The sequence below is a fragment of the Prunus mume genome, linkage group LG6 (assembly GCF_029339155.1).
Source record: "Prunus mume cultivar Tortuosa linkage group LG6, ASM2933915v1, whole genome shotgun sequence".
Taxonomy (NCBI): Eukaryota; Viridiplantae; Streptophyta; class Magnoliopsida; order Rosales; family Rosaceae; genus Prunus; species Prunus mume.
In genome coordinates, this window is record NC_142703.1 from 17,113,043 (window position 1) to 17,132,821 (window position 19,779).

At 37.4% G+C, this 19,779-nt stretch overlaps 1 protein-coding gene and 2 pseudogenes across 2 annotated transcripts; all 3 read right to left on the reverse strand.

The window, feature by feature from the left end:
• Window positions 1-595: 595 nt before the first annotated feature.
• On the reverse strand, window positions 596-1,547 carry LOC148916272 (pre-mRNA-splicing factor ATP-dependent RNA helicase DEAH1 pseudogene; annotated as a pseudogene).
• On the reverse strand, window positions 596-3,664 carry LOC148916273 (pre-mRNA-splicing factor ATP-dependent RNA helicase DEAH1 pseudogene; annotated as a pseudogene). Its single transcript, XR_016127776.1, has one exon. The product of XR_016127776.1 is annotated as a pre-mRNA-splicing factor ATP-dependent RNA helicase DEAH1 pseudogene (transcript).
• A 1,086-nt stretch (window positions 3,665-4,750) lies between these two features.
• LOC148916274 (uncharacterized) lies at window positions 4,751-19,157 on the reverse strand. The gene is made up of 23 exons (XM_089055090.1): window positions 18,916-19,157; window positions 18,415-18,525; window positions 18,201-18,250; window positions 17,721-18,052; window positions 17,230-17,333; window positions 16,496-16,564; window positions 16,174-16,234; window positions 15,197-15,336; window positions 14,573-14,762; window positions 14,038-14,099; window positions 13,135-13,278; window positions 12,981-13,019; window positions 12,808-12,842; window positions 10,270-10,344; window positions 9,244-9,361; window positions 8,091-9,095; window positions 7,848-7,942; window positions 7,583-7,665; window positions 6,885-7,050; window positions 6,584-6,676; window positions 5,809-5,889; window positions 4,961-5,080; window positions 4,751-4,858 (listed from the first exon to the last, which is right to left on the reverse strand). The coding sequence occupies exons 1-23, from the start codon at window positions 18,998-19,000 to the stop codon at window positions 4,751-4,753; spliced, it is 3,366 nt and encodes a 1,121-aa protein (XP_088911216.1). The 5' UTR covers window positions 19,001-19,157.
• Window positions 19,158-19,779: the final 622 nt, after the last annotated feature.

Consider the following 19,779-nt stretch of genomic DNA (forward strand, 5'->3'; position numbering starts at 1 on the left):
CATTCCAATTGAGTGATAACAAGTTATAACGCTGGCATCTATTTGGAAAACAAACTGAAACTTTCAAACTTGAGAACCAACCTGCTCAGAAAGTAGATTATTATTGAACTCCGTAATCTTCTTGAGGATCCCATCAAACTGAGCCACGTCAAAAGCAAGCATTCCTTTCTGGAAACAAAATCATTCAAAGAAAAAGATAATATCACACTGATATAACAAATGCCCAAATTTCTTGAGAGACATGAAGAACAAAACCAAAAACACCAAAACAAGTACAAATGCCGAATTTGGGAACCCATCAAGGAAAATAATTGATCTTGAAATAATGAATTCCAGGTAGAACTGTGACTACCAGTAGTACAATCTAAGAATAAAGCATTCACAATGCTGACTAAACTCCAGTAAGTTTCAATCCCAACTACTCAGCATCAGCTATGGAAAAATTAAGGGTATAAGAAAATTTGATGACAGTACACAACCTCTGATCTTTTTCCTCTTTTTTCCTTTTGTTTTCCTTGAAGGGGAAAAAAACTTCTAGCCTGAAACTAACTATGTAGTCACAGAAATTTGCAATATCCATCCCACCATGCACATATAAAATGTCACAGATAAAATGTTAAAATTCAATCCTTCTTTGTCGATACGAAAAAGAATCCTCGGACTTATCTAATGGAAGTCATTCACCATGACAGAAAAAGATACAGTTTGGCTGCACAAAGACACAATAAACCTATGTATTCTCTCATGCAAAATTAAATGGAGATGTACATATATAAAAATAATTTCAGAAAAACTCATATGCCTAATTATACACATATGCTGTAATCAATAAGATTAGGAATTTGCTTTGAAGTGCTTGTACGCCCTTTTCCACGAGGCATCTTCTTTGAAGTTGAGTAATCCTCCTCAACGATGCCGTTCAACTGGTAATAATGTGGAGCTATTTCAACCAACCATTCCGGCTTTATCTCTGTGACCTGTCTCATATATTCCTTGGTAGTAAGCACCAGTTCATGGTACAAAACACATCTAGGAAGCACGTGATTTTCCAATGCCATAATCCCTGAGCTGGGGTGTATATGGGCAGTGTGCGGATGTTTGATTGTTCTATAAGACCCATTCTTCTGCAGCCTTGCACAATGAGGGAAGAACCCTGATGTAACGGCCTTCTTTATAGCCTCTAAATCATTTGAGCTACTGAGCTTGATCTCAACCCTCTCCAAGAGGCGCTCGAGTTGATCACGGATGTCTCTTGCTCTTTTCATGCTCCTAACTTGTACATAGTTTTCGTAACACCATTGCGTTGAGTAATGTGCCTCTTTCCATGCATTGTAAACCTTAAGCAATGCAATGTGATCTCCCACATTCCCACTGTGAAACCTCAACCTTGCAGTGTCAGCATGTAATTGTTTGTCTTTTGGACGATAGAAGATTGAACTACCGGTGGAAAGCATGGCAGCAATGGAGATTACCTCATCTGAGCACTTGTACTTGTCCGAGGCAACGATCATTTTAGATAGCATTGGATCAACAGGGAACTCCGCCATCCGTCTACCAACTTTAGTTAGCTCCCCACTTTGTTTAATGCACCGAGTGCAAACAACAATTCCAGGGCTTTTAGTAATGCTTCACAAGGTGGAGGGTCCATGAACTCGAAATTCACCAAGTCATGAATGCCGAGGCTCTTGAGCGTGAGAACAACATTGGCGAGGTTAGTCCGCTGCACTTCCGGAACTGTGGTATCATCTAAATCGCTGTCATAGTTGTAACTAGTGTATAACCGGAAGCACTTCCCGTGGCCTGTTCGACCAGCCCGACCTGCCCTTTGCATGGAGGATGCCTTTGAGATCGGGGTGACTTGCAGTGACTCCATCCCACTCCTCGGATTATAAGATTTCATCTTGCTGAAGCCGGGGTCAATGACATATTTGATCCCATCAATAGTCAGAGAGGTCTCTGCAATATTTGTAGCGAGGACAACTTTTCTAGCCCCTTCCGGTGTGGGCTCAAAGATTTTAGCCTGCAGCTCCGTAGGCAGGTTTGCATATATGGGACAGATTATAAGCTCACTAATTTTCGTCCCTAACCCCCTTGTCCTGTGTTTAAATATCTCCTCCGCTGTTTCGATTTCTTCCTGACCAGTGAGAAAAACCAATATGTCCCCAGGCGGTTGTGTCACGTGTACTTGAAGTGCAGCCACAATTGCTGCATCTAGGTAATCAGCCTGCGGTGCTTCCATGTAGTGTATATCAACCGGATACCGTCTCCCAGGGATTCTTAGAATCTTGGCCGAATCAAAGAAGTCACTGAACTTCTCAGCATCGAGAGTAGCACCTGAAATTATCAGTTTAAGATCAGGTCTATATCGTGCAATGTCCTTGAGCAATCCTAACAAAACATCCGTTGACAGTGTTCTCTCGTGAGCCTCGTCCACCATCACCACACTGTAGCTTGCCAAATCTGGCTCAACAAGGAATTCTCGCAGCAGCATTCCATCTGTCATGTATTTCAAAACAGTCTTCTCCGAGGTGCAATCCTCAAAACGGATGGAATAACCGACGGCATGCCCAAGCTTGACACCCATCTCTCGAGAAACCCTGGCAGCAACGCTCATAGCAGCAATTCGCCGTGGTTGTGTGCACCCGATCTTCTTTCCTCCCTTCGTGTACCCGGCTTCGTGTAGATATTGAGGTATCTGGGTAGTTTTTCCAGATCCAGTTTCGCCAACAATAATAAGAACCTGATTTTTTTCAACATCTCGGAGCAACCTCTCACGAAATGAGTAGATAGGTAATGTTTTCCTCTCCTCCCGCAGCTTATCCAACTGATGGGATGGTTGCCCTTTCCCGACATCAACATTACCGTTAGCAATCATCTGATCACCCTCCAGTAGTACTGACGCCTTGACAAATTCAATCTGGTCTTCAAATACAAAATCATACTCCTCATCACATTTTCGCCTTTTGTTTTTCGAACCAAACTTCAATGTTGCCTTCCCAATTTGCTGATCCTCCCAAGCTTTCTGTTCTGCAAAAGGGTTCGATTTTTTATCCCGGCCATTCAGGTCATCATCCCAGCAACGTTGTAAAGCCACCGAGAATCGCTTCTCCTGATTAACACCGCCCTCATGATCGTCATAGGGTTCCGGAATCCTGTAGTACCGATCATGATCATGATCATGATGAGTAGCAGCCTCATGCTTCGTCGCAAGCTCATATATTTTCTTCTCGTAACTTAATCGATTGTATTCCGCTTCAGTAAGCTTAACGCCTTTATACAAGTACTCCCCATCTTCTATAGATTCTCCAAGTTCCTTTAATTTATTTGCCTCCCTTTTCTTTAAATATTCTTGTCTTGATACTTTTCTTAAAGTTTCAACGTCGCCAACAATATTGCTTCTCCGAGTAGCAAAAGCCTCCTTTTGCTCTGATAGCTTTCGCGTTGCTGCTGCGTCCCGCTCCCTTATATTACGGTCCAATTGCTCTCGCTCTCTTTGATCACGCAATCTCTCTTGTTCAGACTCTGAACCATCATCATCCTCATTTGCTTCATGTGTGGAAGTTGGTTGTCGTTTAACCCCTCTCTCCTTCTCTTTTCTGTTTTGTGCAGTCTCATCTTCATCATCTTCTCGACTCAACACCTTCTTCCTGAACTGTTTCACCATCTGCAATCTGAAGTCAACTAACGATGGGATTAGTGTTTAGGTTTCTGGAAATCTGTTCTGGCAGAACTAGCTAGTGAGGTTTTTATTGGAATATACACGCAAAAAACCACACGTTTAAGGATGGCCAGCCAAAACTGTATGCTTCACTCATTTTCTTGTAGGACTTTATAATATTTATATAGGCAACTAACTGACAAAGAGGATTTCCTAAACCAAGTAGGACTTCCTAATCCTGAACCAAGTAGGATTTCAAACAGGCTTTTTATACTCAACTAACTGAAACCCTTTTCGACATGGACTAGGATTTCCTAAACCAAGTAGGATTTCAAAGAGGCTCCCGTCCAATAAGAAAAATATATATATTAGCCCGCTTTAAATGGTAAACTTTAAATTGAAAATAGTTGTCTATAAATGGTAAAATTTAAATTGAAAATAGTTGTCTATAAATGGTAAAATGCAAGTATTGGAATTAAGGACCTAACCTTCAAAATGAAAAATATTTGTTGGTTTTTTTTCCCCCCGCAAGAAATTGAAATGAGAAAATTATGATTTTGGATTAGAATGATAGAGCTCGATCTTATGAATAGTAATAATCTTTGTCTATAAAGTACGGTTGGACCACTGTGCAAATCAGAGTTTTGCATTTGGGCCCGGAGTAGTTGTGAGCTCGTCGGAAGGGAGAGTTCCAGCGGCGTCCACTAACTCCCTTTTCAACTTGCTATTAATTACACCAGGTTGTTTATTTAGTTGAGTTTAAATTAGTTTTAAATTATAGTTTTGTCAATTAGTTTTAATTAGAGTATTAGTTTATTTAATTCGTTTTAATTAGAAATTAAGTAGTTTTAAAGGAAAAAGTAAAATTCAGAGAGGGAACTATAGCCCTGCATTAGAAAGGGGAAAGTAAAATATAGAGAATCATGAGGGTAAGTAGCGTACATAGTTATGCATCATACGATGATTGCACAAATGCACATGAGAGTTTCTTTTTCTTTTTCTTTTTTGTACATGAGAGTTTGAATATTTACAAAATCTAAAGTAACTCACTTGTCAGTATGTCATCCTCCACAACGAGACGCTCATTCAAGACTAATCCTGAACAGAACGAATCTTTCCGTAAAGTTTAACATTATCAGCTTTTGTCTTTTCCAGTTCTGCTGTTAAAACTCCTATCCTTTCCTTCAACTGCCTTATTTCCTGATACAACAAAATCAGTCAGCAATGTCAAATGATTGGACCAGTAATCTAGCCATATGATATGGGAGATTAAAAACCAAAGCAATTATGGATGTTTGAAACTAAACAACGTACTTCTTCTGTCTCTATCAAGTGTGTCCTGAATCGATCTCGCTGCTTACAGATAACCTTAAGCATTGATTTTTGATCTTGGTCCAAGGAAACGTGCTTTTGATCTGCATTCTGATATAGAAAGGCTATTAGAACAAGATAAATTAATTGAAACCAAATGATTACTTAACCAAAGAGAGTAATATGGAATAGATAGTACATGTCAAGAACTGTCACTTAACTATAAATTAGCAGTTAGCAGAGGAAGTTCACGAGTTAATTAATAAAAAAATTTGTGTATTATTCTGACAATTAAATTGTCAAAAGGCTCGAAACCAAATAGGCCAGGTACCAGTGATATAATAATTGGGAACAAGTTTGGCAATCATCACCAATGTTGTTGACTGAATATACCAAAGCACTTGCAGTCTAAAACCTGCTAAAACTTACTGGTCAGGTTGCTGAAGTGATTCACAGGCATTAGCATGCATTGGACATACTCTCGAATTTGCAAAAAGACAAAACTTCATGTATTTTACTAAGAATGCATGATATGCTTCAATGAGGACTACCAATAACAATATGGTTAACTAGGCTATTTCAAACTTTCTTACACCTTAACGTCATGACATCTCCCAAGAAATAAAAATCTTTGATTGAGGACTAATACTAACAAAGCAGCCAGGAAGGAAAGGGGTTGCATTATTGCAGCGGAGTATATTTTCAAAATTATTGACCCTATGACTGATGAAATTTTACGTGGAGAAAAAAAATTGGTCAAAAAATTCAGAAATTTGTGCTGCCAAAAGTTAGAGAAACATAGATATGTAGAGGGAGGCAGGGAGAGAGATGAGGGGTACCTCAGACACCTCAGTGCTCCTAGCCTCTGAAAGATCTGAGTCATCAAATAGGATTCCTTTCTTATACTTGGAACTATAGCCCTGCATTAGAAAGGGAAAAGTAAAGTTTAGAGAATCATGGGGGCAACTAGCGTACATAGTTATGCATCATACGATGGTTGCACATATGTGCATGAGAGTTTGAATGTGTTTATGTCAATACTTAGCTCATTGTATATTTATAAAATCTAAAGTAACTCCACTTGTCAATAACTGAAAAAAAAAAAAAAAAAAGGAAAAAAAAAGTAACCACTGATGTAAGCATTTAAAATAACAATTGATAGAGAACTTGAATTTTATTCATGTAAAATACATATTTTATACATCATAGATGGACTATAGTATTAGTGTACTCAATAATGCCAGTTACCATTTCAATTTACCAACATGACCTAATCATTGCAGCCTATTTTCACAGGAGTCCCATACATGGATTCCCATTGTAGACTGATAGATAACATACTTGAAACAGTAACACACCGTAGTGAATTTATTCCGGTCATCGTGCAAAGTGAATGCAATTGGACAGTTAGAAATAGTTTTTAGTTTCCTTGCAAACAACTATGTCTTTCGAATATCTCCAAACAGCACAGAAAACAAATCCAAGAAAAATACTAAACAAAAGAAGACCTCAAAAACTTTATAAAATAAAAAAATAACTTATGATAACACTCATGAAACTGAAGCTAAAACAGGCAACTTCTGCGCTAAAGAATGTAGAGAAAGATGGCATTACCTGCCAAATTTTCACCTTTTTACACAAATCATCAACCAGTTTTGTTGTTGGCCTACCCAGAAGCTCTTTCTTCATCTCCTCGAGAGCAGCTTCCTTAATTAGAAGGCAGAAAATAAAATTATTAGAGGAAAAGAGAAAAAATTAAAGTAAACTGTGGTACAGAAGATGAGCTGGGAGCTCAATTATATAACACAGGCCATCTGATGAGAGGGTGGCGATTGCATGACTTCAGTTTCTGGAGCATCAAAGAGCTACAAAGCAAGGCTACCTATGTAGCACTGAAGCAATAAAAGTAGTATACCTTTTCAATAAGCAGTGCGTTCAACTTCTTGATCTCTTTCAGGTGTTCCTCTCTTTCATTTGATAATGTTGTTTCAATATTGTGCAGTTCCATGTTGAGTTCTGCAATGATCTTCTCTTTGGAAATTAAAGAATTCTCAAGGATGCTATATGAATCTGAAGTATCACTGTAGCACAGCAATAAACTTAAGATATGAAAAAATAACCCAAAGAGAATAGAACCAATCAATATAAAGGCTTAATCCCAATGGAGGAACAGAACACTATAGATACATCAAATGAACTAGTGCATTGCAATTTGCGACTAACGTATTTGATGCATATGAAGAATTAATGAGAGAAGATAGCAGAAACTCTCATTCAATCAGTTACTTCCATCACTAGAATATTGGAAGAAGTTCTTTTCTATTGCTTTTTTCCTTTTTCTTTTAATAAGTTCTTAATTCTATCAATAGTATGCTTAGTTTCTTAGAGCAGCAATATATTTGACAGAATATAATTCATGGAATTTTGCAATAAAATTTACTTAACAAACATTATGTATTTTAAAGATTAACAATTCTAAGTTTCTATGGAAGAGCCTTTTTATTTTTGCTGTTCATGGAATAAAATAACTACCATCTGAAAGAAAACAAAAATAAATTGAAACCATAGTCTCCAGGGACATAGAAGTACAAGTAAAACTGTTAAGTACCTCACCTTTTCTTATTCTCAGTGTCTTCATTTGCTGTGTCTAATTTGAAGCGCAGAAGTCCCTGCAAAATGTTCGATGAAAAATGGGGCTTCAACAATGAAGAACCATTTATTGCAATAAGCAAAATCGAGAAATTGAATAAAGAAAGATTATGGCAGCCTGGACCTTAACAAACAATGAAAATTTACAATGTATGATCCATTTGTATAAAAGAGTATGAAACTACAATGGAACAGCTATAAATTAAAAACTTTTGGGTTTCGCACACACCTTCTCCCTCTCAAGCCTAAGAAGCCGTGTCTGAGCCCATTCAACTTCATCCATCAGAGGATTGACCTCTGATTGCTTGGTTGCCCTCTCTTCATCTGAAATCGGTAGATAAAACATGAGATTCTTCAAGAAAATTTATCATATTTGCTTGAGAGAAAGATGACCTATAAATTATGATATCAGAGTATCTTGCAAATGTATTAAAGATGTTCTAGAGAAGAAATCAGGAAATTTCGCACTCACCAGCAGACTCCACAATTTCTTTTTGCCTGTCCCTGCCTGATCCTAGGCAAACAGCAGATTCTTTGAAGCATGTTGCTTCAAAAGCGCACTCTGAGAGAATGAACTGAGACCCAAGAGGCGAACTCTTTGAAGAGTGTAATATAGTTTTTGTAGGCTTCTCCTTTTTGTGGATTGGGAACCCTATCATTTCAACCCCGCTTTCCACCATTAATACAGCTCTCTCATCCTTGGACATACACAAGGGACTAAAAGAGGCTGTAAAGGAATATTCTGCTGCTTCCTCAATAAGGGAAAGAGTTTCCCAAACTCCCCCATCCTTTAATAACCACAACATCACCTTGTTCTCAACTGGCTTAAAGAGAGACGCGCATATCTGGTTTGAGAGTACCGCAAGACTCACATTTTCCATGGTGATAGCCTCCTTTGGCAGTCCAAAATTCTGAAAACTCTTCTTCTTAAGGTCAAAACATATCACAACACCACTTTTTTCGTGAGAACTACCAAGGCCCTTCCAGTAAAGCTTTCCATCCACAAACCTCCCCCATTCGTTGCCAAAAATTTCAAAAGTGTCGTCCAAGAGATGAATGGTGGTCCAAGATTTCAACTGTACTGCAAAGAACTCCACCTTTGCTACCTTTGTGTGCCCGAATCCTCCTCTGGGTTTAGTTAGAATAGTTGGCAGGACCTTGATCAGATAGTAATCGTCCTCTGTGTACCCGAATCCATATGAACCCAGTGATGGTGTATCCTTAATGGTTATGAACGTCCCATTACAAGGATTCCACAACACCACTTTGTGATAGTTTCCCAAGCAAATAATGCCATTGCAGCAGCCCAACAACATCGGCGGTACTTTAAAACAGCAAGGGATATGGACTTCAATTTCAGTGGGTGTGCTACCCAAGTGCAATATGGTATGTCGTGAGCCTCCATATGAAATAAAGATAGGATCTGGTATTTCCATCAGAAGATTGACCTCAGATTGCTTGGTTGGCCTCTCTTCATCTGAAATCAGTAGACAAAACATGAGATGCTTCAAGAAAATTTATCATATTTGGTTGAGAGATAGATGACCTATAAAATATGATATAAGAGGATCTTGCAAATGTATTAAAGTTGTTCTAGAGAAGAAATCAGGAAATTTGGCACTCACCAGATTGAGCACGAAGCTCGAACAATTGACTTTGAGTTGCTTCTGTCCTAAATTCTTCAAGCTCAACTTTCATTTTCCCATTCTCAGATTCTAATTCAGACAATTTCAGATCTTGCTTCTGCAGGAGACGAATACAAGTTTTACTAAGGCAACATAGAGACACAACACACAGCTAAAGAGCAGAGAGTGCATAGGAGCACACACGAGACACAACATGTAGTCAACAAATGATGCATGATTTTGATTCTAAAACTTTTCCAGTTCATCTATATGAACAAGCAACCACAGAAAATTTTCTATTGCTCAAACAACACTAATGAATCAATGATATTTGAATTGGACTCGCAACTGTAATCATACACTTGCATTTGAGAGTTATGGGATTCTATTTAACGCCAAAATTTTGCTCTTTTAATCCCCAAATCTTTTGTTGATGAAGAACTCAAATCCAGTATCAATTTTTTTAACTTTAAATCAAGTTTAAATAGAAAAACAACCCACCACTATGGCCTGCAATGACCGTAGAGCTGGCCAAGCACCGAAATATCCTGAGGTAGGGGGAAGGTTTTTTTTTTCCCCTCAATTGTTTGGAGGGAAAAATTGGATTTCAAAATTTACCAAAGACATAAGTGTAAAGAACATATATATGCTGAAACTACCAGATAATATCACCATCCAATTACAAATGATGCAAGTTGTCAACTGTTCATGATACTTAGTAAGAGGGTGGAGGTAGATTAAAATATATGTTGAAGATGAGCACCGCAAATAGGAAGTTAGAAAATTGAGAAAACATAGTTCCAAGGTTGGCAAAAGCATATTAAAAAAAAACTTCCCAGAAGTTATAAAGTAAATATGTACAAAGGGCTAAAGCTATTCCATTCCAATTGAATTATAACAAGTTATAACGCTGGCATCTACAGCAATATGTCAATTTGTAAAATAAAAATAAAAATTTGGAAAACAAAAATAAAAATAAAATTTTGGAAAACAAACTGAAACTTTCAAACTTGCAAGAGAACCAACCTGCTCAGTATTGCACACTGAAATCTTCTTGAGGATCCCATCAAACTGAGCCATGTCAAAAGCAAGCATTCCTTTCTGGAAACAAAATCATTCAAAGAAATAGATGCTATAAGTATGACACTGATATAACACATGCCCAAATTTCTTGAGGGACATGAAGAACAAAACCAAAAACACCAGAACAAGTTAAAAAAAACAATTTGGGAACCCATCCAGGAAAAGAATTGATCTTGAAATAATGAATGCCAGGAAGAACTATGACTACCAGTACTAGAATCTAAGAATAAAGCACACACAATGCTGACTAAACTCCAGTAAGTTTCAATCCCAACTACTCAGCATCAGCTACAGAAAAATTAAGGGTATAAGAAAATTTGATGATAGCACCTCTGATCTTTTTCCTTTTCTTTTCTTTGAAGGGGAAAAAAACTTCTAGCCTGAAACTAACTACGTAGTCAGAGAAATTTGTTATCCCACACTGCCCTCAGAACTGCAAACTCCTGAGGATATTCATAAATTCTTAAATGAAGTAACTTCAGAATAATTTCGGCTGCACAAATGGATCAACACTGCTCATTTCTAGAAGCTAGTTCAAAATCATTCTACACTAATTTAAGAGTCTTACATTACTTGCCTTCTCAGATATGCTTGGCTTCCAAAAACCTATCTATTTAGTTGGATTTTCAGATGGTACAAAATAATCGAGTTACGGGACGTAAGTTTATACCATAACAATTGCTATATTAAATCATTTATCATTGTTGATGCTCTTTTTGGGAGGTCAACTGAGCATATCCAGCCTCAAAGCGACTAGCACCAAAGGCACACACGCCTTCTTCCATGCCGAAGGTCTGAACACTCCCAGCTCCACTTTTTCGTTGTTTTTTCTCAAAATGGCCTCAGCTCTTGCTTGCCAAACGACAAGAGCAGCCAAAACAATTTTTTATAAACCCCCCACAAATTTTAAACCTAGCACTTCACTTACCTAAGCCAACCAAAAAGGCCCAGCCTTTTTGCTCAAACTACCTTCCCAAAGCTTAGCTTGCGCAAGCTTGGCCCTTATTGCCGAACGGCAGGGGTCATGGGCATGGCCACACACCCCACCAAAACCCCCTTTTTTGGACATACCTCTTTGAAACCCTTTGCCAACAAAGCCCACACCCAGCCTAGGCTATTTTGGCCAAGACAAAACCATCATGGGCCCATACAAGTGTTAGCAAAATAAAAAAGGGGGGGAATGTCTTGCGCTCCTTGCCGTTGACACTAGAGGAAAACCCATGCCACAAGGCCACGCAAAAAAAAAAAAAAACAGTGGAAGCCCATATTCTTTTCTACTTCAAGCTTCAGCCCAATCTTTTGGGACCGAAGCTTTTGCTGCCCAAAACCATCACTTGGTTACCAAACGGCAGGACCCGGGTCATAAACACTAAGGCCCACAGATTTTCTTGCTGAAGCTTCAAAAACCCAAGTCTACTTTTCTTTTAAAGGTACCCAGCTACCAACAATCATTGAGGCTAACACAGATTTTATCATACCTACCAAGTATTAACGCAACTTCTAGCTTGCCAACTTGGGGGACTAGGGACTGCCCTACGGCTCCCACTGAACCTGGAATGCTCGGTTATGATTACACAAAAATTCACAAGTTCTCAACCCAAAAGTTACTCCTTGACTGCGAACTTGGGGGACTACTGTTTACACCATAATCAACCGAGCATATCCAGCCTCAAAGCGACTAGCACCAAAGGCACACACGCCTTCTTCCATGCCGAAGGAAGACAAGCTCCCGACTGCCGAAGCTCCCAAATTGCCAAACCTACTCTACAAGACACGTGTCACCACCACAGCAACTTGAACAAAGTCCCACATCGGAAATCTACACAAACCTCCCACTTTCACCTCCCTATAAATAGGGAGTAGTATCCATGTGAAAAGGGGACTTCCTCTCTCCACTTAGAGGAGGATCCGGGTCCCAGAGCTAGACCCTAGGGCCGGGGACTCTCTTCTAGATCCCTGGCCTAGGCATCTCACTTGTCATCTTTATATTCTGGTCCAACCCCATGTACAAATGTAATCATACACTATTATAATGAGAACATATTTCTCCGTGGACGTAGCCCATTCATTAAGGGTGGACCACGTATATCTTGTCTTCTTTACATTTATCGCTTGCCCGAGTCTTCACATACATGCTAAAGGTCCTCACCTTCACCCATCATTCACTATCACCTACTCTCTGAGTTGACCTCCCAAAAAGAGCATCAACAATCATTAAGATTAAAATCAGTAACTCACTCAACTGAGCCCTAATCTCAACCACATGGGTATGCCAAGCAATCTCATATCAAACTTGGTCCTTATACAGAACACTATTTTAGAATTATTGAAGCTAAAAGCCTTCATTAGTATGCAAAGTGTATAGAGCACAGATCAAACACAGAACGTAAATATGATTGGCCAATACTTTTTTATCAACTTAACCTGTGCATGGAAATTTATGCATCCCAAACCTTAAGAACAAGAGCTGCAAAAGCCTACCTTAGGAATATGTTTGAAAGTAGGATTTCCAGAAGCTGTAACCAGAAGAAAAATAAAATAAAATAATTAGAAATCAGGTATTGACATAGCTTATAGGTCAATTAAATCTATAAAAAAAATTGCATCCTGAATTCAACTAAAAAAAAAAAAAAGAAATGCAAAAGGATACACACCAGACTTGTTTGAAGATTGTCCAGGTACATAAGCACTAGCTAAAATGGGGGGAGAAAAGCAAGTACTTAGTCAAGTGTAACAAGAACACAATTTAACACATGAATCACCACCATACCAAGATTAGATGGTCACAACCGACAACAGAATACTTACACCCAGTATAGGGATCGCAAAATGATGGATCAAGTATGAAGTCTTTCTGTCCAGTATTTTGAATGAAAGCTACAACCTGTTCCTGGTAGGAAAGAGGAAGATTCTCCTTCAGAAGCCACTTGTCGGCAGCATCATATGGATTATCTGAAGATAAACAACTCAGTGCATGAGTAATATTCTTGAAATAATGTTGTTGAATAACACCAACTAGCTAGACCTGTCGAGAAAGACAAGTGTTCTTTATTTGTGAAGTTCTTAATTTACAATCAATATAATCATAAACCTACAAGATTCCAAGATCACAAACTAAACATTATTGATTATTATAGAAATTAGTTTCCTAATAAGCAAAATTATGTATGAAAATAAAATAAAATAAAATAAAATATTGTTTCAATGTCAAAAACTTACAATAGCTGTTAAAAAAATTTGCTTTTAGTCTTCTCTTGATCAGATGAATGCAAGAAACATAGGAGGTAGATGTAGTCATTTAGAGTTCATAGATTCTCTACATCTGTAAATGCATACATTGTGTTTATTGGAGCCTTTTCTTGTCCTTCTATTTTGTTGATATAATCGATTTACGTGATCAAAACAAGTTTACAGTTCAGTCTTCTAGATTACTTGACATGCGGTTTTACTAGTTCAAAAGAATACAACTTATACATATTGTTAACAACTTAGCAGAAGCTCTCACTTGGAAGCTGCCATGGAAACCACATAATGAAGTGAAAAGTATTATACTTTACTAACATAATACTAAGTTAAAAAGACTTGTCTTCCTTAACTGAAATAATTGAAACTACAAATCTGTAACATTTAAAACAACAAAAATGTATGATAAAACAAAATAAACAGCAGAGGCCAAAAGGGCAGTAGAAAAGAGTAAAATTGAAATTGCACCTGGAATCTGTAAGGCCTCTAGCCCAGGTAATTCTTCCAATTTCAATCCTCCAACCCTCTTCCTAAAAGAAACAAATAATTACATAAATCCAAATAATAAAGGTAAAGAAGATGAAACAATCAACAGCCAAGAAAGTATGTATTTACAGATAAATGAAGAACTTTGGAATCCAAAAAAATAAATGGGTACTGTTAAAGTTAGAGCATGCAATGAAAAGTTAATTGGATAGGCGGCGAGGCTCTAGATGTTATATAATCTAACATAAGGCTTCGAATTCCAGATGTGGGATTCTATATTCTCAGCAGATAGCATGTGATACACTTCCATAAAGGAAAGGGGAAAAACATTAACTCAATACTACAGAGAGAGAGAGAGAGAGAGATTACTAGAAGAAAACATATGACTATTAGGTAACCCTTACAGAAGGAATTTTTAATATTATAAGAGATTATTGTCAAAATAATCATGGAGCATTTAGGCATAGCAGGTTCATAGCTGTTACATCACATACATGCAACAAGAAGATGTTAATACCTGCTAATTTTTTGTTGAGTAAGCTGGGAGAAATATAACTCCACTTCTAGGGGGTCAGCAATTTTATCCTGCTTTACTGTCCAGATACGTACGACTCCATCACAACATGCTGTTACAATATCCCCATTTTCTAAGAATTTTGCATCCCAAACATAGCCAGGATGCTCTATGCTCTGCACACAAACTCCATCTGAAAAGGACATTATTTCCCACTTAAACTGAACTGATATCTTATACCTAACTCAAGACTGTAAAACTGATGCTTATGCACTTACAGGGAATATAAAACTGCTAATTAAGATTTCTGGTGCTTTCTACAAAGAAAATTTCAAGAAAAAATCTCAATGTGCAAGAATCCATGGAGTAAGTGTGTGAATCTTTGTTTTTACTCCCCACAACCAATATGCAAGCAAGAACTGCTTGTATTATTACCAGGTTTTTAAAAAAAAAATTACAATCAGATCTCTCATGCATGTTTTTACTCCCCACAACAAATATCCAGCAGTCACCTTTCCATATCTTAGTAAAACAATCTTTGCTGCTGCTGACTATTAATCCAGATGCATGTGAATCAACTGAATATACGATTGAAGTATGACCAACCATCTCCATTAAAACTGTCACCTTTCCATATCTTAGTAAAACAATCTTTGCTGCTGCTGACTATTAATCCAGATGCATGTGAATCAACTGAATATACAATTGAAGTATGACCAACCATCTCCATTAAAACTTCACCGCTTAGAGCCCATAACCTGATGGAACTGCAGATGCCAAAAAGTATTAGTTATGGAGAGCTTCATTCCATTTCACTTTTTTGGTGGCGGGGTGGCAACAAGGGGAAAAGGAAAGAAACTAAGACACCAACCAGCATACCCAAGTAGAAATGATAGAGCATTTATTATTTAGTAAGTTTACAAAGAAGACATTTGCTAGCAATAAATGTAAACTTTAAAGCATAAATCTCAATTAATATATCAAGCACAAGAGAGAGCAGCTCAGACTCAAGGTTAATCAAACAATGTGGTCAAACTTTTCTTAATAACTAACACATGTAAGGAAATATAAGTCAATATATTCAACATACTCCAAACATTTTAATTATTGTCAAAAGTTTCCAAAAATAAAAGGTACATACATACTCTATGTTTATTCATGTATGAATCTTTCCATATATGAAAATATCTTCATAATAATACACGGCCATGTTGAGACTCTGAGCAGTAGTTATGATACATTGTACAATAAGCAGCCTTTTTAACAGCTCCAACTTCATAGCAGAACCAAAATTCAATCATTCATTTTTCAAAGCTTCAGCTCAGCAGACAAGCTCCTAGTTATAGTTTCTAACAATAGAGATTTCTCGATATCATTTACGTACGTTATCTTCGATAAACAAATCTATTAAATATTCTATTTGCGTTTTACTTTTATACTTGCTTTATTTTTGGATGTTCATTTTATTTTGACAACATAGTAAATTAAACACTACTCGTGTCCTACCAACAATAAGACATGCCTTTATGTTCAATTAAACTATATCCTCAAAGCAGAACCAGCATTTTTAATATACAAATATACAAATGTAACAACAAGCTCACCCATCATGTGAAGCAGAAAGAATTCCCAATCCAGACATCACTGCCAAACCTCTAACAGTATCTGCACAATGCATTAGTACGTATAGATCATAAGTAACTGCAAAACATTCTTTGCAAGTCCCTTTTTCTAAATAGGGCTGTACATTTGATTCTAAAATGTTAAAATTTTATAAATTTATAAATAAACATAAACATATAAATTAATTATTATTATAAAAAATATATATTAATATATAAGCTACAACGTCGAATATGACCAGACACTTATCGCTCAGGACCTACAAGATGGCCTAATAAAAGTAACATAAGAAAACACAATTACCTTTATGCCCAACAAAAGTGTGGGTGCATGTACTTCCTCTCCAGAGTTTTAAAGCAGTATCACTTGAACCTAGATAGCGAACAGATTCAACATCATTACAAGAAATCTAATGGATAAGACAGTTTGCTATATGTGAGGGACCGAGAGAAACCGCGTGCCATTTTTTATTTTCAGAAATACAGTATCACTTAATAGACACTGAAGTAGGACACATAAGCATGGCCCACAGCTGCCTTCTCTTTCCTTTCCATTACAAACGAAGTGATCCGCTTTCACAAGTATACAAAACAAAACAGTTTTTGGGAGGCTTACCATGGCATAGCTGAGTCTTATACTGTTTGCATTACAGCAATGACATTATAGTATCCATTCTAGAATTCACAAAACTAACATGGTTCCCATTGACACACTATGAAAAACTTGAAGTCTCAAATGAACTACTGTGCCACTAGGGATCATGATTAGTTACAACCAACTTTCAAATTTCTCACTGCCAAGGAGCCAGGAACTCCCAACCAAACAATGAGAGCTTACAAAGGCCCAAGAGTGGACGGTTGACTAGTGTCCTTCTACCCACTTTTAACAAAAATAGATGCATACAAAATGAACCTTATAAGGATTATAAGTCAGAGAAGGGATTATTAAAAAGGAGGTCCAGAAATTTAGCGGAACCAACACCTCAATACTTTTAGGGGAAAAAGAAAAGAAAGATCGCAACAAGTGAATAACCATACCCGTGACAAGCTCGCCCGAAGGAAGCTTTATAACTGCTTGGATCGGTGCCTTGTGAGCCTCCCAGGATTCAACTAACTGGCCTTTCCTCCACCGCCTTAAAGTACTGTAGAAAAGACAAAAAAACTAAAATAATATCGTAGTATTACCATAGCTTAATAGATAGGAGTAAAACCAGCACAGTATGCCTAGGAGAAGGTCCAGGGCCAAAAGTATATATATATTATAGCTAAATACAAATGTAAGACCAATCTATATTAGCGAAACAGGCAACATAGATTTAGCTAGACAGATTTACTAATTTCAGACGGAGACTCCAAACCAAATTATTTTTCTAATAAATTTGCTTATTCGCAAAATCAAGATAGCACAAGAATCAATTCTCAAACACAGCATGTTTTCACAAACAACAATGAAGGTTACACTATGAAAAAGCTCATACAACCCATCATCATACAGCAACTTTAGAATAAGGTAAAAAGTAAAAGCTCACCAGTCCACAGAAGATGAGACAATGTCTCCATTATCCAAAGTGAGACTGGTAACCGGCAACTGATGGCCCCTGAGAGTTTGCACCATCTCCCCAGTCTTCAAATCCCACACCAGTGCCATTGTGTCCATGCCGCCTGACACAATTCCGCCATCTGGGTATTCCTCATTGGGCGAAATCCACACCAATGGGCCAACAAAACTGGTGTGGCCCAGCAGAATCTTCGACTCCGAGTACAGCCGTTCATCAGAAGGGTCCAAGGACCATAGCCTCACAGTTCGATCACGTGACGAGGTGGCTATACCCACATTGCCGCAAACACAAATTCCGCGAACCTAAATTCATTGTCCATCATTTTTTTCAGTAAATTTCAAGTCAATGTGGGTCTCAAATAGTACAAAATTGATCATTCAAGAGTAGGATTGTAGATTCAAAGAAATTGTCTGAGAAAAATGAATGGGTATTGTAGGTAAGAGATCTTACATCGTCTTCATGGCCTCGGAGTTGGCAGCGCAATTGGTACTCTTTGAAATCTATGTCCATAAGAGAGAGAGAGAGAGAGAGGGGGCTGGTTAGCTAGTGATCAGAAAGGGGTTTTACTTGAAATGAAGTTTAGAAGTGGAAGAGCAAAATTACATAATCTTTCGATGTAAACAAAGTACATTTAGTCTGATCATGAGAATATAAAACGGCATACCTCTAGTGCTCTCTGCAAGCTTCGGCCTATTCTTCTGGCTGTTTTCTTGATTTTCAGCTATCCTGAGCCCTTTCTCATCCGGTTCACTTTTTTTTTCCTCCAAATCAAATTCTGTCAATAAATAAATAAACAATCAGCCATTAATAAATAGTTGTTACAATGATGTTCCGCAAGGTATTTGGATAGATCGTCGATAAACTCATCCCACTCTCACTATGTGATTTAGTTAACTTTTACTTCAATGCTGTAAATATGAACAAATTGTGCGCGAGCACTTACATTCGTACGTACATACGTATTTATATATGATCCAAATGAAGCATAAATCAAAGCTATCAATAACATTTAGACGTGACTGTACAGAAGCAAATTGCAGAGCAACATGAAGAAAAAAATTGTGGATCCTTATAGAGCTAACATTCTCATATTCTTCAAGCAAAACCGCAACTCTAGTCTTCAACTGAAAGCTTAAACTAAAACTATCACCAAATTGAAAGATACCTTTCCAGAAATTGGAGACGACGGAGATGGGAGAAGAGGAGGAGCTCGATTTGTCTCGGTTGGATTCGCCTTCCGGAGCCTCCATTTGCACTGACTCGGACCTTTACTGCCTGAAACGGCACATCGTTCTCTGAGCTCGCAATTCAGTGAGGTACAATTAGGGGAATGAGGTACCGAAATGAGAAAAAAAGAGCTTTGGATTTTGGTTATTTAATGGCTTCTCATCTGGCAATGCTTATTGTTGCCCGCTACTTGGAACTTGGAAGCGAAGCAAATGCCTATTCATTAATTAAGAGAAAAGAAAAAGAAAAAAGAAAAAAGAAATGAACCAAATGGCTTTTGGGTTGGGTCAATAGAGAAATTATTTTTGGGCCTGGTGTTGGGTCAATAGAGAAGTGACCGGCTTATTCTGGCCTACTTATCGTAAAAATTTATATTTCTCATGTCGTGATTCTTTTCTGTTTTTCTTTTTTCAATACTTACTTTATTTTTGGATTACTTCAAAATAAAAAAAATATTTGTTGGTCTTTTTTTTTTGGGAAAACTTACACCGTGTATAATTTCAGATTATGTTTCTTCTCGGCATGGAGGCATCTCGCTCCACCTCATGCAAGCCCAAATTCCAAACCAGAACAATTAATAAATTAGAAAATGTAAGTAATTTATGGAACAAATTAATTTCACACAATAGCAATTAAAAAATTTGAAAACAGTAATATAAATAAAAGAAACCATCCAAGCAATATGAATTTGAAAGTTAAAAGAATAGTCAAATTGGAAAAAATTCCACCACTACCAAAGAGAATATCTCAAAACGTATGGAAATTTCGACATAAATATCAATATCGGTAAAAATTAAATAAA